The 27,500-nt window shown below is 56.5% G+C and overlaps 2 protein-coding genes across 2 annotated transcripts in view; one reads left to right on the top strand and one right to left on the bottom strand.

Moving 5' to 3' along the window:
- Nucleotides 1-21,988, top strand: part of LOC128846377 (myosin-6) — a 29,396-nt gene extending 7,408 nt beyond the window's left edge. Inside the window, exons 12-41 of the mRNA XM_054045434.1 lie at nucleotides 17-155; nucleotides 480-598; nucleotides 1,021-1,170; nucleotides 2,279-2,449; nucleotides 3,106-3,415; nucleotides 3,938-4,011; nucleotides 4,279-4,366; nucleotides 4,895-5,012; nucleotides 5,111-5,234; nucleotides 5,409-5,545; nucleotides 5,833-5,959; nucleotides 7,474-7,602; nucleotides 8,112-8,354; nucleotides 8,734-8,910; nucleotides 9,160-9,305; nucleotides 9,384-9,474; nucleotides 10,118-10,507; nucleotides 11,150-11,276; nucleotides 11,874-11,992; nucleotides 12,863-13,059; nucleotides 14,360-14,543; nucleotides 15,512-15,677; nucleotides 15,822-15,946; nucleotides 18,030-18,338; nucleotides 18,470-18,673; nucleotides 19,177-19,302; nucleotides 19,428-19,703; nucleotides 20,686-20,781; nucleotides 21,330-21,464; nucleotides 21,841-21,988. Coding sequence (XP_053901409.1) covers nucleotides 17-155; nucleotides 480-598; nucleotides 1,021-1,170; nucleotides 2,279-2,449; nucleotides 3,106-3,415; nucleotides 3,938-4,011; nucleotides 4,279-4,366; nucleotides 4,895-5,012; nucleotides 5,111-5,234; nucleotides 5,409-5,545; nucleotides 5,833-5,959; nucleotides 7,474-7,602; nucleotides 8,112-8,354; nucleotides 8,734-8,910; nucleotides 9,160-9,305; nucleotides 9,384-9,474; nucleotides 10,118-10,507; nucleotides 11,150-11,276; nucleotides 11,874-11,992; nucleotides 12,863-13,059; nucleotides 14,360-14,543; nucleotides 15,512-15,677; nucleotides 15,822-15,946; nucleotides 18,030-18,338; nucleotides 18,470-18,673; nucleotides 19,177-19,302; nucleotides 19,428-19,703; nucleotides 20,686-20,781; nucleotides 21,330-21,464; nucleotides 21,841-21,861 — 4,818 coding nt within the window. The 3' untranslated portion in view covers nucleotides 21,862-21,988. The remainder of the gene's footprint in view (nucleotides 1-16; nucleotides 156-479; nucleotides 599-1,020; nucleotides 1,171-2,278; nucleotides 2,450-3,105; nucleotides 3,416-3,937; nucleotides 4,012-4,278; nucleotides 4,367-4,894; nucleotides 5,013-5,110; nucleotides 5,235-5,408; nucleotides 5,546-5,832; nucleotides 5,960-7,473; nucleotides 7,603-8,111; nucleotides 8,355-8,733; nucleotides 8,911-9,159; nucleotides 9,306-9,383; nucleotides 9,475-10,117; nucleotides 10,508-11,149; nucleotides 11,277-11,873; nucleotides 11,993-12,862; nucleotides 13,060-14,359; nucleotides 14,544-15,511; nucleotides 15,678-15,821; nucleotides 15,947-18,029; nucleotides 18,339-18,469; nucleotides 18,674-19,176; nucleotides 19,303-19,427; nucleotides 19,704-20,685; nucleotides 20,782-21,329; nucleotides 21,465-21,840) is intronic.
- A 308-nt stretch (nucleotides 21,989-22,296) lies between these two features.
- Nucleotides 22,297-26,108, bottom strand: LOC128846380 (zinc finger protein 239-like). Its single transcript, XM_054045436.1, has 2 exons — nucleotides 26,048-26,108; nucleotides 22,297-25,129 (listed from the first exon to the last, which is right to left on the bottom strand). The coding sequence occupies exon 2, from the start codon at nucleotides 25,082-25,084 to the stop codon at nucleotides 24,182-24,184; it is 903 nt and encodes a 300-aa protein (XP_053901411.1). The 5' UTR covers nucleotides 25,085-25,129; nucleotides 26,048-26,108; the 3' UTR covers nucleotides 22,297-24,181.
- Nucleotides 26,109-27,500: the final 1,392 nt, after the last annotated feature.

Below are 27,500 nucleotides of genomic sequence, written 5' to 3'. Positions count from 1 at the left end.
GCACCTGGGTCCCCAGAGCGCGTTCGACGTGTTGGGCTTCACGCCCGAGGAGAAGGTCGGGGTCTACAAGCTGACGGGCGCCATCATGCACTTTGGAAACATGAAGTTCAAGCAGAAGCAGCGCGAGGAGCAGGCTGAGCCCGACGGCACCGAGGGTGGGCAGGGAGCAGGCACAGGGGGGAGGGATGGATCATGGGGGACACCGATGAGGAGAGTGAGCCATGCAGGGAGGAGACCACTGGGGGCCTCCAGGAATGCAGAGGGAGGAGGGACCACCAGAAAACAGCGGGAAGATCCAGGGAGTGGGGGGGACACTCGGCAGGAGGTGGGGTGCAGGGACCACAGTGGGTGGGGTGTTCAAGGGGGTTGAGGGGGTGGTGGTGTGGGGAGGGACCACTGGTAGGCAAAGGGGAGGAAGCAGGAGGGGTGTGGTCACACATAGAGCTGGGGGATCACCGCCCACGTCTCTCCACCTGCAGATGCAGATAAATCCGCCTACCTGATGGGGCTGAACTCGGCCGACCTGCTGAAGGGGCTGTGTCACCCCCGGGTCAAGGTGGGGAATGAGTATGTCACCAAGGGGCAGAATGTCCAGCAGGTGAGACCCCGCTCCCCTCCTCCCTCCCTGCCTTCCTTCCTTCCTCTATCCCTTCCCCCCTCCTCCCTCCCTCCCTCTATCCCTTCCTTCCTTCCTCCCTACCTCTATCCCTTCCCCCCTCCTCCCTTCCTTCCTCTCCTCCCTTCCTTCCTTCCTCCCTCCTCCCTCCCTGCCTACCTCTATCCCTTCCTCCCTCGCTCCCTTCCTCCCTTCCTTCCACCCTCCTCCCTTCCTTCCTCCTACCCTCATTCCTCCCTTCCTTCCTACCTTCCTCCATCCCTTCCTTCGTTCCTCCATCCCTTCTTTCTTTCTTTCTTTCTTTCTTTCTTTCCAGAGCTCACACATGTCTCACTGCATTCTTTTCTCCTCAAACACTTACCCCTCCTCCCTATCTCTGACATACCTCTGGCGATCCCCCGCAGGTGTATTACTCTATCGGAGCCCTGGCCAAGTCCGTGTATGAGAAGATGTTCGGCTGGATGGTGACCAGGATCAACAACACCCTCGAGACGAAGCAGCCGCGTCAGTATTTCATCGGGGTGCTGGACATTGCTGGCTTTGAGATCTTCGATGTAAGTGACTCCCCCAGCAGGGGATGCTGTGGGGAGCAGGGTGGGAATGCTGGCTGTGGGGGAGCTCCCAGCTACTCCAGCCCCAGCCTCTCCCAGCAGAGGGCGCTGTAGGGAGTGCTGGCTGTGGTGCAGTTCCTCCCTTCCTCCATTAGGTGGCTCCATAGAAAAGCACCACCTGGTAGACGCAGTTACACTCTGGTATGTCTTCCCCAGATGCCTCTATGGCAGTGGTTTTCAAACTGCGGGTTACGACCCAGTAATGGGTCACGGAAGGGAAGGCACTGGGTCATGGCGGCTCTGGTCAGCACTGCCGACCGGGCCGTAAAAAGTCCCGTCAGCGGCGCTGCTCAGCTAAGGCAGGCTAGTCCCTACCTGTTCTGAGACCGTGCTGAGCCCCGGAAGTGGCCAGCAGCAGGTGCGGTTCCTAGGTGGGGGGGGCCACGGAGCTCCGTGCGCTGCCCCCGCCAGGAGCACTGACTCCGCACTGGGAGGCAGTGCCTGTGTGGGGGCGGTGCCTGCAGGCGAGAGCCACGCGGAGCTGCTTGCACACCTCCACCTAGGAGCTAGACTTGCTGCTGGCCGTTTCCGGGGCAGAGCGCAGTCCGCAGTGCCAGGAAAGGCATGAAGCCTGTCTTAGCACCCCCGCTGTGCCACTGACCGGGAGCCACCACAGGTAAGCCCATGCCCCACCCCTGCACCCCAATCCTCTACCCCAGCCCTGAGCCTCCCCAGACCCAGAACCCCTCCTGTACCCCAAAGCCATCATCCCCAGCCCTACCCCAGAGCCTACACCTCCAGCCCAGAGCCCTGACCCCCCTCCTCCACCCCAACCCCCTGCCCCAATCCAGAGCCCCTCCCACACCCTGAACCCCTCATTCCTGTCCCCACCCTGCAGCCCTCACCCCTGCACCCCCACTCTCTGCTCCAGCCCTGAGCCCCTCCCACATGTCAAACCCCTCATCCCCAGCTCCGTCGGGTCATGGGCATCAACAATTTATTTAACTGGGTTGCCAGAAAAAAAGTTGGAAAACCACTGAGCTATGGGCTCTCCATAGCAGGGGGCACTTTTTGTTCTCACTCATCTCTTGTTCCCCAACCGCCTCCCCAGTTCAACAGCTTCGAGCAGCTCTGCATCAACTTCACCAACGAGAAGCTGCAGCAGTTCTTCAACCATCACATGTTCGTGCTGGAGCAGGAGGAGTACAAGAAGGAGGGGATCGAGTGGGAATTCATCGACTTCGGCATGGACCTGCAGGCCTGCATAGACCTCATCGAGAAGGTACCTCCCCCTGAGACAGCCCCCTCCTGGCGCCCCCTAGAGGGGAAAGGTCCCATATCCTAGAGCCCTGCAGCCCAACCTGAGCCTGATGGGATCCAGTTACAAGTGTGGGGTTCAGATCAGGTTGGCTCTCCTCCTCCTGCCCGGGGGGTTGGCACCGCAGCACACCCAGTGCGACAGGGGGCAGTGGATGGCAGGTACGGGGCACGCAGCCACTGGCGCCATGCCAAGCCCATGGACCTGAGGCAGGGGCACTGACTCAGGGTCGGGGGAAGGATCGGGGTTGGGTCAGAAAACAACTTGACCCTCTTGGGCTCAGCTTGGGTGGGCCTGGGTCAGGTCAGGCATAAAGAGACCTCTACCATGTCCCATTCCCCACCTCCTTGAGGCAACCAGTCTCTGAACTCTCTCTTTTACTTTCCCATTCTTTCTTTTCTATTCTCTCTCTTTTCTTCTTGTTCTATCCATCCCTTCTCTTTTATTTTTCTTCTCATTCTATCCTTTTCTTCTTTCCCTTCCTCATTGTATTCATCTCTTCTCCTCTTCTGCTCATCCTTTCTCTCTTAACTCTCCTTTTAAACTTCTCTTCCTTTCTCATGCTATCTATCTCTTCTCTTCTCTTCTCTTCTCTTCTCTTCTCTCCCTCCCCGCACCAGCCCATGGGCATCATGTCCATCCTGGAGGAGGAGTGCATGTTCCCCAAGGCATCGGACATAACCTTCAAGGCCAAGCTTTACGACAACCACCTGGGCAAGTCAGGGAACTTTGGCAAGCCGCGGAACATCAAGGGGAAGCCGGAGGCGCATTTCTCCCTCATCCACTATGCTGGCACGGTGGACTACAATATCACTGGCTGGCTGCAGAAGAACAAGGACCCACTCAACGAGACCGTGGTGGGGCTCTACCAGAAATCCGCCCTCAAACTCCTTGCCCTCCTCTTCGCCAACTATGCTGCGGCCGAGAGTGGTGAGAAAACAAGGCAGGGTGAGAGAGAGAGATGGAGGAATGGGAGAGGGTGTGGAAGGAGGTAGGGAGAATGGAGCAATTGATGAAGGTGTGGAAGGAGAGAGGATGGATGGATGGATGGATGGAAGATGGGATGGGATATGGTTGGCTGGATAGGTGGAAAATAGATGGATCGATGGATGGATGGAAGGAAGGATGGAATGTGGCTGGATAGAGGGATGGGTGGAGGGTTGGATGGAGGAATGGATAAGAGGAGGTTTGATAGATGGATGATAGAGGGGATAAATGGATGGAGGAAGGGAGGGATGGGGAGGATGGATGGTTGGTTGGAAGGAAAGTGCCTGGATGGGGGGATGGGTAGGGAGGATGTATAGATGGGCGATGGAGGGAGGGATGGGGGATAGATAGACGGATGGGACGAGAGAGAGACCCAGCCAGGTACAGAACAGTCTCAACCCCCCAACCTACCCCCTCCCTCCCCACCCCTCTCATTCCCCCTTTCCTGCGCTCTCTCCCCTGCAGGTGGTGACGGGGGGAAGGGGAAGGGAGCCAAGAAGAAAGGCTCCTCCTTCCAGACGGTCTCAGCGCTGCACCGGGTATGAGGCCCCGACACCTTTGATCCTGGGGAGGCTTTTGGGGAGGGGGAATCCCAGAAAGGGGAAGAATTCCCATTACAGGAGGGAGGTGCCCATGGGGAGGGGACAAGAGAGGAAGGGAAATACCTGGAAGGGGGATGGGGGTGTCTCACCATGAAGGCTTCCCTGGGATGGGGGTTACCTGAGCCATTGCCCTGTTCTACCAGATACTGACCTTGCCCCCTGGACACTGACCCACCTTCCTCTTTCCCTTCTCCCCCACCCCAGGAGAATCTGAACAAGCTGATGGCGAATCTGAAAACCACTCACCCCCACTTCGTCCGCTGCATCATCCCCAATGAGCGGAAGGCACCGGGTGAGGGGGCGGGGCTTTCTGGGAAAGGGGTGGTGCTAAGGGCAAGGGGTGTGGCTACAGACATAGGGAACGTGCTAAGAGAATGGGGTGGGCCTTGGAGGGAGGAGAGGGGCTCAGGAACAAAAGGACAGGGCAAAGGGTGGGGCTAAGGAGCTTGGGAGGGGCTAAGAGAATGGGGTGGAGCTAAAGGGCTAGGGGGAGTGGTTAAAAGATATTGGAGTGTGGCTAATGACTATGGGAAAAGGGGTGGGGCTAAGGGATGGGACTATGGGGGGGTGAATGACAAAGGGGGCAGGGCTAAGAAGCAAATGGTTGGGACTTATTTCTCATGTATAGGGCTAAAAGGAAGGGGAGGGGCTTAGGAGAAGGGGAGGGGCTTAGGAGAAGGGGTGGGGCTAAGGGATTAAGGGGTGGGTTAAAATGTCATGGGTGGAGTTGTGGGGAAGGGACTACAGATGGGGAGAGTGGGCAGGGCTAAGGGGCAGGACCACCATTGACCTGGGGTAACTGCCTCTCTTCCCACCTAAGGGGTGATGGACAACCCCCTGGTGATGCACCAGCTGCGCTGTAACGGGGTGTTGGAGGGCATCCGCATCTGCAGGAAGGGCTTCCCCAACCGCATCCTCTACGGGGACTTCAGACAGAGGTGGGTGTGGCCCCCCCGGGGCACTGCTGCAGGGGAAGCTCACACCACCACGGGACGGCCTCAGAGATCCAGGGTCACTAACGAACCCCTCCCCCCAGGTACCGTATCCTGAACCCCGCGGCCATCCCCGAGGGCCAGTTCATCGACAGCCGCAAGGGGGCGGAAAAACTGCTGAGCTCCCTCGATATCGACTCCAGCCAGTACAAATTCGGACACACCAAGGTGAGGGGGAGGAGCCTGTGTGAGGGGCGGAGCATCTAGCTACCTATCTAGTCTCAAACCCACCCCCTCTATCTATCTATCCCCATCCACCCCATCTATCTATCTATCTATCTATCTATCTATCTATCTATCTATCTATCTATGTATCTATCTAATCTCTCCCCTCCCCCCCAGGTGTTCTTCAAGGCCGGGCTGCTGGGGCTGCTGGAAGAAATGCGAGACGAGCGCCTCTCCCGGATCATCACCCGCATCCAGGCCCAATCGCGGGGGCAGCTCATGCGCATTGAGTTCAAGAAGATCTTAGAGCGCAGGTGAGAGGGGTCATGGCCCCTCCTGTGCCAGTTTGAGTGGAGCTGGGCAAGGGGCTTCCTTGGGAGACCCCGTGGAGAACTCAACTGGATGGGTCCGAGCCCCACACACTCACCCATCTGGGACCCTCGCAGAGCAGCAAAATCAGCACGGCCATTGGGGGGGAACAAGTTGGTTGGGTTCCAGCACAGGACTCAACCTCTCTGCCTCCCAACTGCCAAGCTGTGAGCTTTGAGGATGCCCGTCAGGGCCCGGGTTACCCTCAGTGGTTCTTTCTGCCGCCATGCAGGGACGCCCTGCTGGTTATACAGTGGAACATCCGGGCCTTCATGGGGGTGAAGAACTGGCCCTGGATGAAGCTCTACTTCAAGATCAAGCCGCTCCTGAAGAGCGCTGAGACGGAGAAGGAGATGCAGGTGAGGTCAAAGGGTAGGAGCAGGGGCTGCAGTGGGCCTGGGGAACTGGGTTTTCTGGAAGAGCTCAGGAGACAGAGATTGGCACTAGGCCCATGGCAATTGCATGGGGGCTAGCTCAGCTGTGAAGGCTCAGGGACAGAGGTGGGCTCTAGGTCAAATGCAAGTCAGTCAGGAAAAGGAGGTGAGTTCTAGGTCAACCGTTTGTAGAGTTGGGTTCTAGGTTAATGCAACAAACTCAGGTTCTTGTTTTAATGCAACCTCTGGTGGGTTCTAGATAGACTGAAACTGCTTGGTTATGGATAGGGGCTCTCAATCAAATCCAAAATGGAGCTGTGTTCTAGGTCAGTCTGAATTGATTGGGATGAGGGACTGAGTTCTAGGTCGAATTAGCCTGTGGTACTGTTCTAGGTCATCTGGAACTGTTTGGTTTGATAAACTGGGATCTAGGTCACATGCAGCTCCAGCTGCATTCTAGTTCAATTGGGTCTATTCAGGTTGAGGAGCTGGGTTCTGGGTTAGCTGAAATTGGCTTCAGGAATGTGTTCTAGATCATATGACAACCAGAAGCTGGGTTCTTGGTGAACTGGAACTACCTAGGAAAAGGAGCTGATACCTAGGCCAAATGCAAGACACAACTTTGTTCTAAGTCACTAACCCTTGGCTGGGTTCTAGGTTAACTGGAACCATTTGGGGAAATTAATTCGGTTTTAGGTCAAATGTAGCTGCTCAGAAGAAAGAACTGAAGGTAGCCCAATGCAGACAGCTGCTTACCTGGGATGGTGGGTTCATTTCTGGTTTCACTCTGGCAGTGGAAATTATTTTGCTCAAGGGGAGATGGAAAAGACTGTAACTGTTTAACGTAGCTGTAAATCGGATGGATGGATGAATATTGCAGAGGGAGGGATGGAGGGATATATGTATGGGCGGACTGATAGATGGATGGAAATTACAGAGGAAGGGAGGGATAGATGGATGGATGGATGGATGGATGGATGGATGGATGGATGGATATTACAGAGGAAGGGAGGGATAGATGTGTGGCCGGATGGATGGATGGATGGATGGATGGATGGATATTACAGAGGAAGGGAGGGATAGATGTGTGGCCGGATGGATGGATGGATGGATGGATGGATGGATGGATATTACAGAGGAAGGGAGGGATAGATGTGTGGCCGGATGGATGGATGGATGGATGGATGGATGGATGGATATTACAGAGGAAGGGAGGGATAGATGTGTGGCCGGATGGATGGATGGATGGATGGATGGATGGATGGATGGATATTACAGAGGAAGGGAGGGATAGATGTGTGGCCGGATGGATGGATGGATGGATGGATGGATATTACAGAGGAAGGGAGGGATAGATGTGTGGCCGGATGGATGGGTTCATAGATAAATACTGCTAAGTGGGCTCATTGCTCTGGTCCAAGGTAGTGAGACGGGGTGGGATGGGGCGATACTGGCCTATATGGTCCTTTTGGTCTAATCCTTCCCCTGCCCCTGTGCAGACCATGAAGGAGGAGTTTGGGCGCCTGAAGGAGGCGCTAGAGAAGTCGGAGGCCCGGAGGAAGGAGCTGGAGGAGAAGATGGTCTCTCTGCTACAGGAGAAGAACGACCTCCAGCTGCAAGTGCAGGCTGTGAGTGATGTGGTTCCCTCTGCCCCAGATCCCCCCAAGACCCAGGGCCCATGTCTTTGGGTTGGGTTGAGTTAACTGATCTTATGACTGGTTGAACTGTACATGATGGGGGTCCCCACCCTGAACCCCCTTTGAGCCCCACGATCCAGGGGTGAGCCCTCAGTCCTTCCTTTCCCCCATCTGTGAATGACAGGGTACTCCAACCCGATCTGAGCCCCACACCTCCCAATGGGAAGCTCTGAGCCCTGTCCCCCCAGCTTTGTATAATGGGAACCCTCCACACCAAATCTTGTCTAAGCCCCATAGTCCAATGGGGAGCTCTTAGCCCTGGCCTCCATGCTATAAGCAATGGGACCCCCTATGGCTGGACCCTAGCCCTAACTCTAAGATCAGAGGCCCAACCCCCCCCCCATTCCCTTGACCCTTACATTCTTTCTTTCTTTCTTTCTTTCTTTCTTTCTTTCTTTCTTTCTTTCTTTCTTTCCCACATCCTCCACTTCCACTCACAGGAGCAGGACAACCTGAATGATGCCGAGGAGCGCTGTGACCAGTTGATCAAGAACAAGATCCAGCTGGAGGCCAAGGTGAAGGAGCTGACAGAGCGAATGGAGGACGAGGAGGAGATGAATGCTGAGCTGACGGCCAAGAAGAGGAAGCTGGAGGACGAGTGCTCGGAGCTCAAGAAGGACATTGACGACCTGGAGCTGACCCTGGCCAAGGTGGAGAAGGAGAAACACGCGACAGAGAACAAGGTGAAGATGTAGATGGGATGAGTGGCTTCAAGGCTATTTGGGTTGGGTTGAGTCTCCTCAAGACTGATTGGGTGAGGCTGAGTTGCATGTCCTCAAGGTTGGTTGGGTTGAGTTTAATGCCCTCAAGGCTGGTTGTGCTGGGATGAGTATCCTCCAGACTGGCTGGGTTGAATGTTTTCAAAGCTGGTACAGTTGAGCTGGGTTGGGTTGACTGTCCTCCAGGCTGGCTGGGTCAAGTTGGCTTGAGCGACCTCAAGGCTGGTTGAGTTGGGCTGAGTGCGCACAAGGTCAGTTGGGTTGAGAAAAAAGTGAGGTATCGCATTTGGGTTCAAGCCCGTTAATCCCAGAATCCTCACATCCCAGATTCCTTCTCCACCAGGTGAAGAACCTGACAGAAGAGATGGCCAGTCTGGATGAGATAATAGCTAAACTGACCAAAGAGAAGAAGTCTCTGCAGGAAGCTCATCAGCAAGCACTGGATGACCTGCAGGTGGAGGAGGACAAGGTCAACACTCTGACCAAAGCCAAACTCAAGCTGGAGCAGCAGGCAGATGATGTGAGTATATCCTGGACCCGAAGGAGGCACTTAGCTGCAGGGAGCAGGCTTGGGGGACTCAGTAGGGGTTACTCTCCATGCACAGTCAGTGCTGACCACAGTGTCTCAGCACAGCGCTAGGGGTTGGATCGAATGGTTGTGTTGGGTGTCCTCAAGCTTGGTTGGGTTGGGTTCAATATCCTCCAGGCTGAGTTTGGGAATGCCTGGGAGATGAAAGTTTTACCAATAACACACCTTTTTCTCTCTCAGTTGGAGGGCTCCCTGGAGCAGGAGAAGAAAATCCGGATGGACCTGGAGCGAGCCAAGAGGAAGCTGGAAGGGGACTTGAAACTGACCCAGGAGAACATCATGGATTTGGAGAATGACAAGCAGCAGCTGGAGGAGAAACTGAAAAAGTAAGAGGGTTGTTCTTTGCACACTCCAATGTGCTCTGGAGCACAGAGGGGGATTAATCTCTCTAAATCTCTTTGCAGGAAGGAGTTTGACATCAACCAGCAGAACAGCAAGATAGAGGATGAGCAAGCCCAGGGCCTGCAGCTCCAGAAGAAGCTGAAGGAGCTGCAGGTGGGTGCCTTTCTCTTGCTCTAGAACGCCCCTCACTTCCCGTCCAGAACTAGAGAAGCTGCTCTGGAATGAGCTGCATCATTTTTGTTCTAGGAGACTATCTCAATACCCGGACAAGAGACTGTCCCTTTTGGTGCCGCTCTAGCATAAGTGAGTGCTCGGGTTCTAGATGGCCATCTTAGGAACAGTCCAGAGCCGAAAGGAAATATACCTTCTGGAACCTCGTGTTTGTGCATCTCTAAAACAAAATAGTGTGTCTTGTTTCTATCATTTTCCTCTATTCCACTCTAGAACCAGAGGGTCTCTGCCTGCATGGGGTACTTTTGACATCACTCTAGAACTAGCTATAGAACTCCAATTCTAGGGGGTTCATGCTCCCTATGCTTTGGAACCCAGATTCCCCTTTCTGGTCTAGAACACTAGGAATTCAAGATTGATCTGAGGAAACCATTTTATTTTGCTCTCTCTAGATTGAACAGGAACCCTGTGTCCTTCTGTTTCTAGAAGCCAGGTTTTTAATCTGATCTAGATCACGGATTAGGACATTGTATAACTTTACACCCATACCCACGTGTTCCTGCCTGCTCTAGCATGTGAGATGTTCTAGGCCTGTCTAAGCCCATGGGTCTCTCTCCGGCTGCAGGCACGCATCGAGGAGCTGGAGGAGGAGCTGGAGGCAGAGCGCACGGCCCGGGCCAAGGTGGAGAAGCTGCGCTCGGACCTGTCGCGGGAGCTGGAGGAGATCAGCGAGCGGCTGGAGGAGGCGGGCGGCGCCACCTCGGTGCAGATCGAGATGAACAAGAAGCGGGAGGCGGAGTTCCAGAAGATGCGGCGGGACCTGGAGGAGGCCACGCTGCAGCACGAGGCCACGGCCGCCACCCTGCGCAAGAAACACGCCGACTCGGTGGCCGAGCTGGGCGAGCAGATCGACAACCTGCAGCGCGTCAAGCAGAAGCTGGAGAAGGAGAAGAGCGAGCTCAAGCTGGAGCTGGACGACATCAGCTCCAACTTGGAGCAGCTGCTCAAAGCCAAGGTGCCCGGGGGCAGGCTGATGGAGGGGAGGGGCCAGGGCTGGTGGAAAAGGCCAGGCTTGGAGCATTTTTTCTTCCTTGCTTTCCTTCTTTCCTTTCGTTTTCTCATTTCTTGATTTTTTTATTTGGTTTGGTTTCATTTCTGTCTTTGGTTCATTTTTCTTTCATTCTCTTTTTTCTTTTGTTCTTCGGTTCTTTTTCTTTCATTCATTTCACCTTCTTTTTCATTCTTTTCTTGTTTCATTCCTTTCTTCTTTTTTCTTTCTTTCTGTCACTCTTTTGTTATTTTTCATTTCAACTATTGTTTCTTCATTCTTGCATTTTCTCCTTCCTTTCTTCTATTCCTTTGTTCCATTTCCCTCACTCTTTAATTCCTTTGGGTTTTTTCCTTTCACTTTTTTTCCTTCTTTCATTTCTTTCTTTAATTCTTTTGTTTTTTCTCTTTCTTTTTTCTTTAGTTCTTTCATTCCTTCTTTTTACTTTCACTCTTTCATTCTTTTTCAGCCTTGCATTCTTTCAGTTTTTAGGGGTTATTTTCATGCATTCCTTACTCGCTTCATTTTCTTTTTCGGTTGCTCTTGGGGGTGGGGGGTTGGTCCATTCTTTGTTCATTCATTCCCCCACATCTCCCCCTCCCCGCCCAGGTCAGCCTGGAGAAGCTCTCCCGCACGCTAGAGGACCAGACGGCCGAGCACCGGGCCAAACTGGAGGAGACGCAGCGAGCACTGAATGACACCAGCACCCAGAGAGCCAAACTGCAGACAGAGAATGGTGAGGCCCCTCCCTCAACAGCATAGGGGCTCTGCCCCCCGTCCTAATGTTCATCTTAACTCTAACCCCAATCTGAGCCCTACCCCAACTGTTACCTTGGTCTAGCACCAGCTTTAACTACTCGTCCTAAACCCAGCCACCATCCTAACCCACTAACCCTGATTATACCCCGACCCTAACCCACTAACCCTGATTGTACCCCTGACCCTAATCCACTAACCCTGATTATACCCCTGACCCTAACCCACTAAACCTCATTATACCCTGACCCTAACCCACTAACCCTGATTATACCCCTGACCCTAACCCACTAAACCTCATTATACCCCGACCCTAACCCACTAACCCTGATTGTATCCCTGACCCTAACCCACTAACCCTAATTATACCCCTGACCCTAACCCACTAACCCTGATTGTACCCCTGACCCTAACCCACTAACCCTGATTATACCCCGACCCTAACCCACTAACCCTGATTGTACCCCTGACCCTAACCCACTAACCCTGATTATACCTCGACCCTAACCCAGTAACCCTGATTATCACTGTAAGCTTGACCCAACCTTTGCCCTACCCTATTCTCTGCCCCATGCAGGTGAACTGTCCCGCCAGCTAGAGGAGAAGGACGCCCTGATCTCCCAGCTGACCCGGGGCAAACAGTCCTACACCCAGCAGATGGAGGACTTAAAAAGACAGCTAGAGGAGGAAACCAAGGTGATATGATAGCAGGGGTCTGCATGTCAGGAGTGAGGAGCACCGGTAGAGCTGGTGGGGAAGAGCCCAGAGCCCCTAGCTATGGGTCGGGTGTGATGGGCACCAGCAGGGCTGGGGGAGACAGGGCTGGGCTAGCAGGGGGCTGCGGGTTGGGAGTGAGGGGCAGCAGCAGAGCTGGGGGGGGCAGGGCAGGGCTAGCAGGGGGCTGCGGGTCGGGAGTGAGGGGCACCGGCAGAGCTCGGGTGGGACTGGGCTAGCAGGGGGCTGCAGGTCGGGAGTGAGGGGCAGCAGCAGAGCTCGGGTGGGACTGGGCTAGCAGGGGGCTGCGGGTCGGGAGTGAGGGGCACCGGCAGAGCTGGCAGGGGGCAGGGCTGGACGAGCAGGGGGCTGCGGGTCGGGAGTGAGGGGCACTGGCAGAGCTGGCAGGGGGCAGGGCTGGGCTAGCAGGGGCTGCGGGTCGGGAGTGAGGGGCACCGGCAGGGCTGGGAGGGGCAGGGCTGGACTAGCAGGGGGCTGCGGGTCGGGAGTGAGGGGCACTGGCAGAGCTGGCAGGGGGCAGGGCTGGACGAGCAGGGGGCTGCGGGTCGGGAGTGAGGGGCAGCAGCAGAGCTCGGGAGGGACTGGACTAGCAGGTGGCTACAGGTCGGGAGTGAGGGGCACTGGCAGAGCTCGGGAGGGACTGGGCTAGCAGGGGGCTGCGGGTTGGGAGTGAGGGGCACTGGCAGAGCTCGGGAGGGACTGGGCTAGCAGGTGGCTGCAGGTCGGGGGTGAGGGGCACCGGCAGAGCTGGCAGGGGGCAGGGCTGGACTAGCAGGTGGCTACAGGTCGGGAGTGAGGGGCACCGGCAGAGCTCTTTGTCCCCCACCCCAGGCGAAGAACGCCCTGGCCCACGCGCTGCAGTCAGCCCGGCATGACTGCGACCTGCTGCGGGAGCAGTACGAGGAGGAGACGGAGGCGAAGGCCGAGCTGCAGCGCTCGCTCTCCAAGGCCAACTCCGAGGTGGCGCAGTGGAGAACCAAGTACGAGACGGACGCCATCCAGCGGACAGAGGAGCTGGAGGAGGCCAAGTGAGTGGCGGGCAGAGGCGTGGTGGTTGGGGGAGGAGGGGGAATGCTCCAGGGTCAGTCATGCTCCCGTTCCTTTTCCCAGCCTCTCGGCTTGTGTGCCTTCTTCTTACCGGCTTTTCTCCTTGTGTTCTTGCTTCTTTTCATTCTTTGGGTTTTTTCATTCCTTCTTTTGTAACCTTCTTTCTCTCTCCTTCCCCCATCATTCTTACATCCTTTCTTCCCCCTCTCCCTTATTTCTGTCCTCATCTCTCACTCTCCATCTCTCCCGCCCCTTTTTCCTGGTGAGCGCCCCCCGCTCGGCCCTGGACAACGGGGTTCTCAGGTGCTTCCTCTAACAGGGAAGCTTTTAGCTCGGGTTATATTTTCACTCGCGGCGTATAAGACGAGCAAAAAGCTTGTTGGTTGGAGGAGAGACCCCCCCATCCCCACGTGTCCTCCACCCACGGTACCAGCACTAAGGTAGGTAGCCCTTCTTGAAAAGTTAGCCAGACTACCCTCTGGAACTTAGAGTTCATTCTAGATCAGTATAGACCAATCCTCTGGAATGTCAGAGAATATCAGAGAAACCTCACTGCTTCTTTCCCCTGTGCTCAGGAAGTTTTAAGCTGGGAGATTTGTTCTAGAATAACAGGTTGAATCTGTGTGGCTCTTCTGGAAATCAGTCTTAGAACAGTCTAGATCATCACATACAAGGTCCAGGCCCAACCCTTGTAGGCTCCCTGATCTGCATGTAATGATGGGCCCTTGGAGCTGTGGTCTAGAGCATTCTACACAGCCATCTAGAGAACCAGTGCTGGGATCCAGGCCAAACCTCATGGACTCTTTCATCTGCCCCCAGCAGGCTCTCATTTGCCCTAGAATCTTAAAGAGGAGGCTCGGCAGATCCACCCTGGGGAAGGTCTAGAATGGTCTAGATCTTCCTTTAGAACCTCAGGGAGGGAGGTACAGGCCAAGCCTGCAGCCCTACCACTGCACGCTCAATTGGAGCCACATGGGATGGCTTGGCCTCTGATCTTGAACCTCAGAGAAAATTCTAGCTGCCCTGCTCCAAAGTGGGTCTAGAAAGGTGTGAACAGATGAGAGATGGGGGTGCTCCATGCTGGGATGGTCTAGAGCCTTAGACAGGAGACCAGAGTTGGTTTTTGTCTAGAATGGTCTAGAGTGTGAGGATCCAATGCATCGGGCCAGTGTCTCAGGGATTTTCTGCTGGGAACCCCCTGTAACTCCAAGCCCAGAGGGGAGGGAAAGGGACTAGGCCCCTCCCTGGTGACCGATGGTGTCTGTCGCCCCCCGGTGGCAGGAAGAAGCTGGCGCAGCGGCTGCAGGAGGCGGAGGAGGCTGTGGAGGCCGTGAACGCCAAGTGCTCGTCACTGGAGAAGACCAAGCACCGGCTGCAGAATGAGATCGAGGACCTGATGGTGGACGTGGAGCGGTCAAATGCCGCCGCAGCCGCCCTGGACAAGAAGCAGAGAAACTTCGACAAGGTGGGGCTGGGGGAGGGGAGAGAATACAAGAGGGAGGAAGGAAGGAATGATTTAAATAGAAAAAAGGGAAGAAGGAATACCATAGAGCAAAGAAAGAACGATAATGAGTCAAGGAACAAAGGAAGAAAAGAATGAAATTGAGCCAAGGAGAAAAAGCAAACCGAGGGCACAATGAAGGAAAGAAATAGGGCAAAGGAATGAAGGAAGGAAATAATGAAATAAAGAGAATAAAATTGAGCCAATACATGAATGAAATAGAGTCAAGGAAGAAATAAATACAGCAATGAGAGAAAGGGAAAAAAAGTTGATGAAAGAATGAAGGAAATAGCACAAATAGGAATTAAGATGAAAGCAAAAGAAAGGAAGAACTAGGTTTGGCAGATTTCTATTTTTATTTTCGTATCATTTCAACAGATAATGTTGTTTATTGTTAAACTTTTTTTAGTCCATTTAAATTTTCGCAGTGGCCACAAAATGATGGAGTTTTAATGTCTTTTTATTTTGAATTGATTTCAATGTTGCTGGAAGTTCTGGCGAGGTCAGACAATTGGGGCCGGGTGGAAAAGGCGGGTGACTGTCATTATCTAACGGCAACAAACGTCTTGCAATACCAAAATGTAGAGCTTTCTGACCATTAAAACACACACTGGCAACGTCATGTGGCAAATCAGACAAAGTCAATAGCCTGAAATAATTTCCAAAGCCAGGTTTTTCTTACTTTGCCTGTCTGCAAATTTTGATTGTTACCGATGGAAATATTTTTTCATGAGTGGGTGTGTCTGCGGCAAAATCAGAGCTCCCAACGCTGACCGATAAAAAGCCAAACCTTCCGAGCCACAGAGAGAGAGAGAAGGGGGCAGTGAACAAAGACAGGGAGGAGGAGGAGAGAAAGAAGGGGAAAGAGATCTTGGGGGAGGAGAGGGCTCATCCATTGGGGTGACTCTCTCACCCCCCACCCCACCCCCCAGATCCTGTCCGAGTGGAAGCAGAAGTTCGAGGAGTCGCAGACGGAGCTGGAGTCGTCGCAGAAGGAGGCGCGGTCACTCAGCACCGAGCTCTTCAAGCTGAAGAACGCCTACGAGGAGTCGCTGGAGCATCTGGAGACCTTCAAGAGGGAGAACAAGAACCTACAGGGTGAGACTCCCCAGCCCACTCCCCGGCATCCCATGCCCCCGCTCCCTGCAGCACAGCGCCCCGTGGCCCCACGCTGGGGTAGGACAATCTCCCACTCTAGCCATGACCCGCCTCCGGCTTAGCGCGGTCTCTCTCCCCCGGCAGAGGAAATCTCGGACCTGACGGAGCAGCTGGGTGAGGGAGGCAAGAACCTGCATGAGCTGGAGAAGGTGCGGAAGCAGCTGGAGGCCGAGAAGATGGAGCTGCAGGCGGCGCTGGAGGAGGCTGAGGTGAGGGGCACAGCCGAGCACTCCTTCCCAGAGCTGCATGGGGGTCAGCCGGGAACCCCTTCCCAGAGCTGCGTGGGGGTCAGCCAGGAACCCCCCAGCGCCGTCAGCCGGGAACCCCTTCCCAGAGCTGCATGGGGGTCAGCCGGGAACCCCCCCAGCGCCGGCTCAGTTGGTCTGTCTGTCTGCTCTTCCTCGTCATCATTCTCCATCTTCAGTGGCTCATTCTTTCTTTCTCTGTCCTCTTTTTTCTTGTATTCCTTCTGTCGTGGGCAAGCGCACCCCATCCCCTCTTGGGGCAGGGTGAGGGTCATTATCTCCCCACGACTGAGTCCATACGATCACCCCTTTGTCACAGCCTCACAGCACTTGTGCTCTCTTGGCCCCATGTGGTCCCTGGGGGGAACCCCCTTCAGAGCCACAGCCCTTCTCGGGGGCCCACTCTCTCTCAGGGGTTAAGCTGTTGGCCCCTCTGCCTCCTGGAACCGCACCTCTCTGAGCCTTAGCACGCCTGTCGCCCGCCTGGGCCCCCTCAGGGAGTCCACTCGCTCTGGTCCCCGGGGCCTCCACTCCCAGAGGGAATAATGCCACCCTGTTCTCTAGACCGGAGCGACTCTCAGCCGGCGTAAAACAGGAGGATTAGCGAACGTCTGAACCCAGCACAGGAAACTCTCTGGGCCCTCGGGCCTAGCAATCCTCAGCACATCTAGTTCTCCCCTGCATCCAGGGGGACTCTCCCCAGCCCAGAGACCCCCTCCTTCCAGCCGAGGCATCATATATCACCGGCCCCAACAGCTCCTCCCCGTCCTTTGTCTTCCATCCCAGGTAAACAGGTCGTTGGGGCCCTCTCTCTTCCATCCTTTGTTCCCCTCTGGCTGGAACTGGTTGGTCAGGTCACCGGGGTCCTCTCTCCTCAGCCCTTTGTCCTCCCACTGGCCAGAACCAGCTGACTGCCAAGCTGGGGTGAGCCTCTTAGTCTACAGGTCACCAGTTGTTAGGGATCCCCCTCTCCAGGCCGTTGTCTGGGAGTCCCGGCTGCCAGGCGAGGTCACACCTGGTCCTCTCCCACCACCTTGTTAAACATGCAGCACACAGGGAAACTGAGGCGCGCACACGCTAGTCATGTAAAACACTACAATAATCCCCATCTTTGTCACACCCTTGTTTGGGATAGTGGGACTTAGGGGTAGAAGTCAACATGGCTGCTCTCTCTCAGCGCTGTGTGGCCTAGCAGCCGGTCAGGGAAGTGGGCTGCCACCTAGAGGTGCGTGGTGGCCGGGTAGGGGGACCCGGACCCTTCCTGCTCCACCGGTTCCCAGCTCAGGGCCCTGGCAGTGACAAGGGCGCCCTCCACTGGGTCAGCGGGGGACCTGCCCAAAACACGCTCACACCACTCAGCACAATGACTAGTCCCCCTGAGCTACTTCCTGCCCTGTCCCTGGGGCGGTGGTCCTGGCATCTCGGGGCTCCTCGGTCTCTGCGGCTCTCAGCAGCTCCGTCACTTCTTGGGCATCCTCCTGGGTCTCGGCGGCTCTGGCTGGAGCCTGCAGCGTGCAACCTCCCTCTTCCGCGGTCAGCCCTGAATGAACCGAGCTGCTCCCTTTTATACCTAGTCTCCACCTGGAGCATGCCCGGCAGGGCCGAGGGGGCATGGCCTCCTGGGCCCAGAGAGTTAACATTTGCAGTACCAGTGCGAGGCAAATGCACCCCATCACACCTTCATTTATTCCTCTTTTCACTGGTTGGTTCATTTTTTCTTTCCCTACCTCATTTTTCACTCATTCTTTCCCCCGTTATTTCATTCCTGCTTTCATTCACTGATTCTTTTTTTCCTGTCATGTATTAATTCATTCCTTTCCATGTCTCGTTTCATTCTTTCTGTTTCCTTTTTACATCTTTGTCTCCATTTTGTCCTTTCTTTCTCTCTTCTGCATTCTTCCTTTTTTCACTTCTACGTCTGTTTCTTTCTTTCATTTCTACATTTTCTTTCAACTCCATTAAATTCTCTTCCTTCCCTTATGTCTTAATCTCTCTCTCTCTCTCTTTTCTCTAACTCATTCATCCTCCCTCCTCCCCCCACCCCCAGGCCTCTCTGGAGCACGAGGAAGGGAAGATTCTGCGGGCCCAGCTGGAGTTTAACCAGTTCAAGGCGGATTTCGAGCGGAAGCTGACGGAGAAGGACGAGGAGATGGAGCAGGCCAAGCGCAACCACCTGCGGGTGGTGGATTCGCTGCAGACCTCGCTGGACGCCGAGACCCGCAGCCGCAACGAGGCGCTGAGAGTCAAGAAGAAGATGGAGGGCGACCTCAACGAGATGGAGATCCAGCTGAGCCATGCCAACCGCATGGCGGCCGAGGCCCAGAGCCACCTCAAGGCCGCTCAGACCCAGCTCAAGGTAACAGGGCCTCCAGGGGGAAGAGAATGGGGCCTTTTCCCTCGGCGGGGAAGCTCCCACCTGGCCCCAGGGCAGGGGATATGCTGGCTGGTGGGGGGGTCCCCTGTAGCCCTACATGTTTGTGCCCACAGGACTCCCAGCTGCAGCTGGATGACTTTATCCGGGCCAACGAGGACCTAAAGGAGAACATTGCCATTGTGGAGCGGCGGAACTCCCTGCTGCAGGCCGAGCTGGAGGAGCTGCGGGCCGTGGTGGAGCAGACGGAGCGCGCCCGGAAACTGGCCGAGCAGGAGCTGATAGAAGCCAGTGAGAGAGTCCAATTGCTCCACACCCAGGTGAGAGAGATGGGGACCCCCTGACTCCCCCATCTTGGAGCTCCCTTTGCCCCCAATCTCCTGTCCTTGGGACGCCCTGCAGAGATCTGTCTTCTAGAGCGCTCATTCACTGCAGCAGGTGTGACCTAAAATGTCACGTTCCAGAGCAGCCACATCTAGAATTCTGTCTGCCCAGGACCATGGATGGTGGATCTGTGGTTCTCCAGGATCTATACTGCCAGCACCCAGCTCATTTCTCCAGCACAAAAATCCACTCACTCTAGAATAGCTGCCTAGAACATTGGTGTGTCTGTGCTTGGAGCTCCATCATGATCTAGAACACAGCTCAGTGTCCCTGTAAGGCCCTCCCCCCCCCCCGTTCCCATGCAGCTCTGGATCCTGGTTCCAGGTGGATTCCAGGTGCTCTTCCAGAAAGAAGACCTAGAACAGGGGACAGAGATCTTGATAACTGGATGACACCTTGTTTCTTGATCATCCTGACCCCCCCCCTTGTGTTCCTCTAGAACACCAGCCTGATCAACCAGAAGAAGAAGATGGAGGTGGATCTGTCCCAGCTGCAGACAGAGGTGGAGGAGGCCGTGCAGGAGTGCAGGAATGCCGAGGAGAAGGCCAAGAAAGCCATCACCGACGTGAGTGTGAGGGAATGGGACAGGGGGCCTGTGCCCTCTAGGGGGCACCGGCTCCGACCTGGCCCCAGGGTGGGGGTACTGGCTGGCTCAGGGGGGCAGGGAATGACTCTTCTTTCTGGCCGCAGGCGGCGATGATGGCGGAGGAGCTGAAGAAGGAGCAGGACACCAGTGCCCACCTGGAGCGGATGAAGAAGAACATGGAGCAGACCATCAAGGACCTGCAGCTGCGGCTGGATGAGGCCGAGCAGCTGGCCCTCAAGGGCGGCAAGAAGCAGCTGCAGAAGCTGGAGGCGCGTGTCCGGGAGCTCGAGAACGAGCTGGAGTCGGAGCAGAAGCGCAATGTGGAGAGCATCAAGGGTATGAGGAAGTGTGAGCGGCGCATCAAGGAGCTCACCTACCAGGTACCTGGGGGTTATGTGCATCTAGAAAAAAACCTTCTCCAGAAGCCCTACTCCAGGCAGTTTTCTCCTGCTTCTAGATCATTGCTCCTAGTTCCAGCATTGAGGGGCAGGACCCCTGCAGTGCTTTTCAGTCTTCCTGGGGGAAGGGAGGACAGCAGCACAGAGCATTCCTTTGCTCCTGTTCTGGAGCGGGTAGTCTACAACGCCATCTCGGTTCCAGAGCCAAAGACACGGTACTCAGAGTGGGTCCTTCCATTCTGAAAGAGGCTTTTCCGTGGAGATGGAGGACACTGCCTAGAACGAGCCAAGCACCCTGTTCTAGAATAGAATTCTAGAATGCTGTGGTGGTTCTAGAACCAAATATCAGCACCCACCTGCTGCCATGTCCCCAGTGGGGTCTCTTTTATTCTGAAGGGACTTGCCCATGTGGCAGGGGGGAAAGGTCTGTGTGTGAAGAACAGCCCAAGTCTGGGCCTTCTGGGTCTAGAACAGAACTTTAGAACCCATCTTGCCTCTAGAATCAAAAAATAAGTTCCCACTGCGTCTTTCGTTCTCAGGCGCTTTCCCCCTGGGAAGACAAGTTTGAGTCTGGAGTCATTCTCTAGGCCTTCTTGCTCTTAAACTTGAACTAAAAGGCCTGATTCCCTGGCCCCCTCTGATCTAGAGCCAGGCCCTACTGCCTGACCACCCACCCTTCCCTTCTAGAATCAGACTCTAGACGCTCCTCACATTAACCCTTCCCCCCTGACGTCCGGCTCTCCATAAGTCACCCATCTGATCTAAAGCCCATTCTAGAATTAGAGAAAAGGACCATTTTCTAGATGGCCTTTCCATTCTAGATGGGGTCTGGAGATTGGAGCCTAGATGGTTTCCAGATGGCATTGGATACCCCACGGCCAGAGAGGTCAGGGGTGACGGGGATGCTGTTATCCTAATGCTTCCTCCACCATCCCTGTCTCTCTCTCTCCCCCTCTGTCCTCAGACCGAGGAGGATAAGAAAAACCTGATGAGACTCCAGGACCTGGTGGACAAACTCCAGATGAAGGTCAAAGCCTACAAGAGGCAGGCGGAAGAGGCGGTGAGTATCCGACCTTCCAGATCAGCCCCTTGGTCCAGTCAGTCCAGGCTCCCTCTCCCCTCATTGGCCATTCATCCCAGCCAATCCTGCCTCTCCCCTCTAAACCAGGGCCTGCTTGTGTTCACTGAGTATCCAGTGGTGGGTAGTTCCTCGGGCAAACATATTAATTTGGGGGGGGGTGTTGTTCTCTGTGTCAACTCCCACTGGGGCAGAAGCCAGGCAGATGCAGGGGAGGGAGGGATGAATGGGTGGATAGTTGAGTGGGGAGGGGGATGGATGGACAGGTTGACGGATGAGAGAATGGATGGGTCTAATCTGTTAGTACCCATTCCTGCTCTTATCTGCTGCAAATATAGTAGCAGGCAGTTCCACACGTTAACACAATCCATTTGTTCTCTATGCCCCCAGTGAGGCAGGGACATTCCCCTCCTCTGCAGGGCAGTACCCAGGTAGGTGCAGGGGCCTGGCCATGCTGAACTCTGGGCTGCGCTGCAGACCCAGTAGCAGGCAGTTCCACAGGTAACACCCCAGTTTCTCTCCCCCGGCAGGAGGAACAAGCCAACACCAACCTGGCCAAGTTCCGGAAGGTGCAGCACGAGCTGGACGAGGCGGAGGAGCGGGCCGACATCGCCGAGTCCCAGGTCAACAAGCTGCGGGCCAAGAGCCGCGACGCTGGGGGGAAGGTGAGCGACAGGGACAGGGGGCAGCGCTTGGTCCAGCTGGCCCAACCCAGAGACTCCAGCCCTGACCCCCACCCTGTCACACCAAGGGTGTCGCTCAGCCTTTCCCTTTGTATCGCTTGGTGTTTTTCATTCCTTTTCTTTCTTACTCTATCATTCCATCTTTCTTTTTCTTCCTTTCTTTCCCTATCACTTCATCTTTCTGTCTCTCTCTCTCTATCACTCCTTATCACTCCATCTTCCTTTCTTTCTTTCTCTGTCCCTCCATCTGTCTTTATCACTCCATTTTTTCTCTGTTATTCCATCTTTTTTCTCTCTCACTCTTTTTCTTTCTTTCCTTCCTTTTCTCTCAGTCTTTCCTCTCTGCTTTTTCTTCCAGAAGCTCCATGATGAGGAGTGAAGGGGCCCAATTTTCCAGATCGTGGCTGGGAACCTCCCACCCCCTCCCCAGCTGACCCCCCAAGACTGGGCTTAATAACATAACGTTAATAGAGAGTCATTAATAAAGTGAAACAGCAATCTTCTGATCCTGGTGTCACAGCGCCCCATTCCTGCAGCCCAAGGGCCCCTCCCTCACCCAGTGTCAGGCGCTCCTCCCCTCTGGAGAACCCAGGTGTCCGGGCCCTTCTCCCAACTTCTCAAGTGTCACCGCGCCCCCTGCTGGAGAACACAGGTATCCAGGCCTCTGCAGGTTCCCTTTCCTAACCAATGTCAGGGCACCCCCTGCTGGAGAACCCAGGCAACTGGGCCACGCCCAGCTATTCAGATGCCCCCTGGTGGCCAGTGGGCATGTTGCATGCCGCTTGCAGCTCCCAATAACCACACAGGGCCCATATAAGGTATATAGGACCAAACCACATTTTACTGTATGAGGGAGGACGACTGAGTCCTTTTTCTTGGTGGGGGAACACCATATACATTTCAGGGTTCAGGAGGTCACTACAGAGACAACGATCTGGCAATTCCCAGTCCCGGAGCGCATCAGGCCACAATAGAGACGTATAGACATGCACCCCCCCATCCAACAGCCCCCTCAAAAAAGAGGGTAACCTTGCTCCCTGCCAGAGGAGGCTTAGAGGGAACCCCAGGGGCCCAGAATCTATGGAGGGGGGGAAAGGTCTGCTTCTCTCTTATTTACAGCTGGGGGGAAGCATGCTGTGAAATTTTGGGGTGAATTTGAGAGGAGGTGTCACAGTCAGTTTGGGGTTGATTCCCCGCTTGGAAATTTTGGGGTGAATGCTGCTGATTTGGGGGTGAATCTTGTTCAATTTAGGGGGGTGCTCGCCTGCTATGAAATGGGGCTGAACCTAGCCATGATTTGGGAGGAGGGATCTTCCTGTGAAATTAGGGTGAATCTGTTAGTTTGGGGGGACGCTGAAACATACAGTGACATTGGGTGAATTCTGTCAGTTCTCAGGGCTGGCTGATGGGGTGAATCTGGCTGTGATTTGGGGGTGAACCCCACCAATTTGGGGTGAATCGCTGTAAAATGGGGTAGCATCATGCTCTGATTTTGGGGATGAATCTGTCAATTAGAGGGGTTGAAATTGCTGTGATTTGTGGGTGAACAGACGGTTAATTTGTGACAGAATTGGGGTGAATCTTGGTGTCAGATTGGGGGATCGCTGCAGGATCAAATTGCTGTAAACCTGGGGATCCTTGTTAGAAAATTTGGGGTGCAACTGCCATGTAATTCTGGGGAAACCTTCCTGTCAAATTTTGGGGTGAATCTTGCTGTCAGTTTTGGGGTGAACCCAGCTCTGAACTTGGGACCGCTGTGCCAGTTTTATGCATTGATTCCTGCTATAAATTTGGGGTGAACCCACTGTGAAATTTGGGGGCAAAGACGGCGCTGATGTTAGGATGCAATTCCCAGCAAACTGCTATAAATGTAGGGGTGACTCCAGCTCTGAATTCGGGGCACATCTTATTAATAACTGTAGTGTGAACCAGGCTGTTAATTTGGGGGTGAATCTGCTATGAAATTTGGGGTGAATCATCCTATGAATGTTGGGTGTCACCTTGCTATGAAATTTTGGGGTGAGGGCTAATTTGGGGGTGTCTTCTATAAATGATGGCATCAGCCTTCTGTCAGTTTGGGGGTTCTGAAATTGGGGGTGCATCTTGCTGTGAATTTTGGGGTGAACCTGATTCTGTTTTGGGGTGAACCTTGCTGTTAATTTGGGGGTGTATTTTGTTGGTATTTGGGGGCAAACCTGGCTGCCAATTTTGGGGTGAACCTGATTCCATTTTGGGGGAGGAACTTTGCTCTTTTGGGGTGAACCTGACTGTCAATTTGGGAGTTAAATCCTGCTATCAGCTTTTGGGGGAACCTGAGTCCTCTGATTTTGGACCCACATTTTGCCAGTCAAAGGGTGAATCTAGGGCTGGATTTAGGGCTGCATCTTGCTGCCAATTTAAGCGGAGAACATGGCTTCTAATGTGGGGGTGCAATTTGCCAATATGGGGGTAAACCTGGCGTTTAACTTGAGCATGCATCTTACTGCCAATTTGGGGGGGATGCTGGCTTTTAATTTGGGGCTGCAATGTGCCAATTTGGGTGGGACACTGGCTTTTAATTTGGGGGTTCACCATGCTTTCAATTTGGGGGGTTCTGTAGTCTCTGCATCCCCTCTCCGAAGACGCCCCAATGAGCATCCCCTACAGTGGGAGGGGGTGAGTCTCCCTGGACGGGGTGGGGGCACCCCCTTTCCCACCTCTCACTCCGCTCCCGGCCCCGCCTCCCTTTTCCGCCGCTGCCTCCTCCCCCCGGCCGCGCTGTCCCTGGTGTGAATCAGCCGGTGCTTCTGCAGGTGCCCCGAGGTCTTGAAGGCTTTGGGGCACTCGGGGCAGGGGTAGGGCCGCTCCCCGGTGTGGATCTTGAGGTGACGGCGCAGCAGGAAGGAGTAGGCGAAGGTCTTGCCGCAGACGGAGCAGAGGTAGGGCCGCTCGCCGGTGTGCACCCGCTGGTGCTCGGTGAGCTGGGAGGCGGTGCCGTAGGCCTTGGGGCAGGCCGGGCAGCGGTAGGGCCGCTCGCCGGTGTGGGTGCGGGCGTGCTTGGCCAGCACGGAGGAGCGGGCGAAGGTCTTGCCGCAGCGCTCGCAGCGGAAGGGCCGCTCACCGGTGTGCACCCGCTGGTGCCGCAGCAGGTCGGAGGAGCGGAAGAAGCCGCGCCCGCAGCGCTCGCACCGGAAGTGCCGCTCGCCCGTGTGGAAGCGCTGGTGCTGGGCCACGTCCCACGGGCGCAGGAAGGTCTTGCCGCACAGCGGGCAGCCGTGCTTGCGCTCGGCCCAGTGGGTGCGCCGGTGCTGCGCCAGGTGGGAGGAGGACATGAAGGCCTTGGCGCAGTGCGGGCAGGCGAAGGGGCGCTCGCCGGTGTGCGACCGCCCGTGGGTCTCCAGCTGAGCCACCTGGGCGAAGCCTTTGCCGCACTCGGCGCAGCGGAAGGGCTTCTCGCCGCGGTGCGCGGCCTCGTGGCGGAGCAGCGCCGAGGAGCGGGCGAAGGCCTTGCCGCAGGTCGGGCAGCCGTAGCCGCGGCCCTGGGGGGGCGAGCGGGCGTGGGGGCGCAGGTCCCACAGCCGCGGGAACGCGGGCGCCCGGCTGGGGCGGGAGGCGTCCGACATGGGGGAGGGGAGGTCCGGGGCGGCCGGGTTAGCCCATGGCGGCGGCTGTAGGGGCGGAGAAGGGAGAGGCGGGTTAAAGGGCGTCACAAGGGCTTGGAGAAATGCCGAAAAATGGGGGGGGGGGCAGATGCCGGGAGACAGGTGTGGGCAGAGGCCGGGCGACGCGGGCATTGGGATACACGCGCCTGTGCAAAGGCCAGGTGATGGGGGGGATGCCAGAGACACACACTGGGAGACACGCATGTGTGCAAATGCCAGGAAACTGACACTTGTGCAAATGCTGAGAGACACACGCACGGGAGACGTGCGCTTATGCAAAGGCTGGGAGCCAGACACTGGGTGACACGTGCTTGTGCAAAGGCTGGGAGACACACGCATGGGGAGACGTGTGCTTGTGCAAAGGCAGGGAGAGCCACGCCCGTGTGCAAACACCAAGGGAAAATGCACAGCCCTGGGCCCACCCCTGTGTGTACACACACTCACCCGGCACAGAGATCTGGGGACACGTCTCGGTTTCCCTTGCACGCTTTGCACACCCCCTTGCCCAGCCATTTGCACGTGCACAGGACGCCCCCTTACACGCCTGCCCTCACTTGAAACAGACTCTCCTCCTATCACCCTGAGGATACCCACCCCCACAAAAATAATCCCCCAACACCCCCAGCCCTGCCTCTGTGCCCCCCAAGCCCCCCAGCCCTACCCTGCCTCTGTGCCCCCCAAAATCTCCAGCCCCCCAAACCTCCCCAGCCCTGCCCTGCACGCCCCCCAAAATAACCCTCAACCTCCCCAAACCTCCTGAACCCGCCCCCCCCAAACGCCCCTAGCCCACTGTACCCCCAAATGCTGCCCCCATACTTTGTTGGGCACAGAGCACCCTGGTTGGGGGGCTGCAGGGAAAACGGGCTGTCGGGGAAAAGGGGGGCTGTGGGGGGGGGGAGGGGGTCGGAGGGGGGGGTCTGGTACCTGCCTCCTCTGGGCTGGGGGCTTCACTGCAGCAGCAGCCGGGTCCCTGCGCCGCGTCCGCTGCGTCTCCCTCCCTCCCCCCGCCTCTATCCCGCTCCCTCCCCCGCCCCCCCCGCCGCTCCCTCCCCCCAGCCCCCTCCCCTTCTGTCCCTCCCCCCGCCTCTATCCCGCTCCCTCCCCCCAGCCCCCTCCCCTTCTGTCCCTCCCCCCAGCCCCCTCCCCTTCTGTCCCTCCCCCGCCCCCCCGCCGCTCCCTCCCCCCAGCCCCCTCCCCTTCTGTCCCTCCCCCGCCCCCCCGCCGCTCCCTTCCCCCAGCCCCCTCCCCTTCTGTCCCTCCCCCGCCCCCCCGCCGCTCCCTTCCCCCAGCCCTCGCTCCACCGTCCGAGGAGACCCCCCCGCCAGCGCTCCCTCCCCGGGTTCCCACCTGCCCTCCCCTGCCCCCTCCCCTCCAGCCCCGCACCCCATCCCCCCTCCATCTCCCAGCCCACTCCCCTCCGGCCCCCCTCCATCTCCCCAGCCCCCTCCCCTCCAGCCCCGCACCCCATCCCCCCTCCATCTCCCCAGCCCCATCCCCCTCAATCTCCCCAGCCCCCTCCCCTCCATCCCCCCTCCATCTCCCAAGACCTTCCCCTTCATCCCCCCTCCCCTACCCTTGCCCCCTCCCCTTCAGCCCCCCACCCCATCCCCCCTCCGTCCCCCCACCCCCCTCCATTTCCCCTGCCCCCTCCCCTTCATCCCCCCCTCCCCCACCCCTACCCCCTCCCCTCCAGCCCCCCAGCCCCCCTCCATCTCCCCTGCCCCCTCCTCTTCATCCCTCCCCTTCCCCACCCCCACCCTTCCCCCCTCCCTCTCCATCTCCCCAGCCCCCTCCCCTTCATCCCTCCCCTGCCCCCTTCCCCACCCCCACCCTTCCCCATCCCCCCTCCATTGCCCCTCTCCTCCCCCACTCTCTCCACCCCTCGCTCTAGGTCCCCCTTCACCTGGGTCTCTATCACTCTAGCTCGGGGCTGACACATTCCCCCTTCCACACAACTCAACACAACACACAGGGGGTGCAGGGACACACACGGACACACGGGACAGGGCCCGTCCCCGCCAGCAGGGGGCACAGACACACACACGGACACACACACAGTGGTGTCAGTACCAGACCAAAGCACCTGAAATTTCCTCCTTTGCGCAATTTAAATACAAGCAAACCCAGAGCCCACCTCGCCCCTTTGCCCCAAGGACTGGGGGTCTTGCAGGGGGCCCAGGACCAGGGCAGGGGGGGGCAGAGCTGGGTTAGCACGGGCTGCGGGTCAGGAGTGAGGGGCACTGGCAGGGCTGCGGGGGGCAGGGCTGGGCTGGCAGGGGGCTGCGGGTCAGGAGTGAGGGGCACCAGCAGAATTGGGGGGGAGATCAGGGGGGTTATTTCTGTCCCCAGCGGGGTGCAATTTTCCTCTTACGCCAGA

This window comes from Malaclemys terrapin, chromosome 12, assembly GCF_027887155.1.
Source record: "Malaclemys terrapin pileata isolate rMalTer1 chromosome 12, rMalTer1.hap1, whole genome shotgun sequence".
Taxonomy (NCBI): domain Eukaryota; kingdom Metazoa; phylum Chordata; order Testudines; family Emydidae; genus Malaclemys; species Malaclemys terrapin.
The sequence above is the reverse complement of the archived record's forward strand: the minus strand, read 5'-3'. Positions and strand labels throughout refer to the sequence as shown.

Bases quoted from the DNA above. Each gene is read 5' to 3' on its own strand.
- LOC128846380 (XM_054045436.1), bottom strand. From the start codon at position 25,084: ATGTCGGACGCCTCCCGCCCCAGCCGGGCGCCCGCGTTCCCGCGGCTG.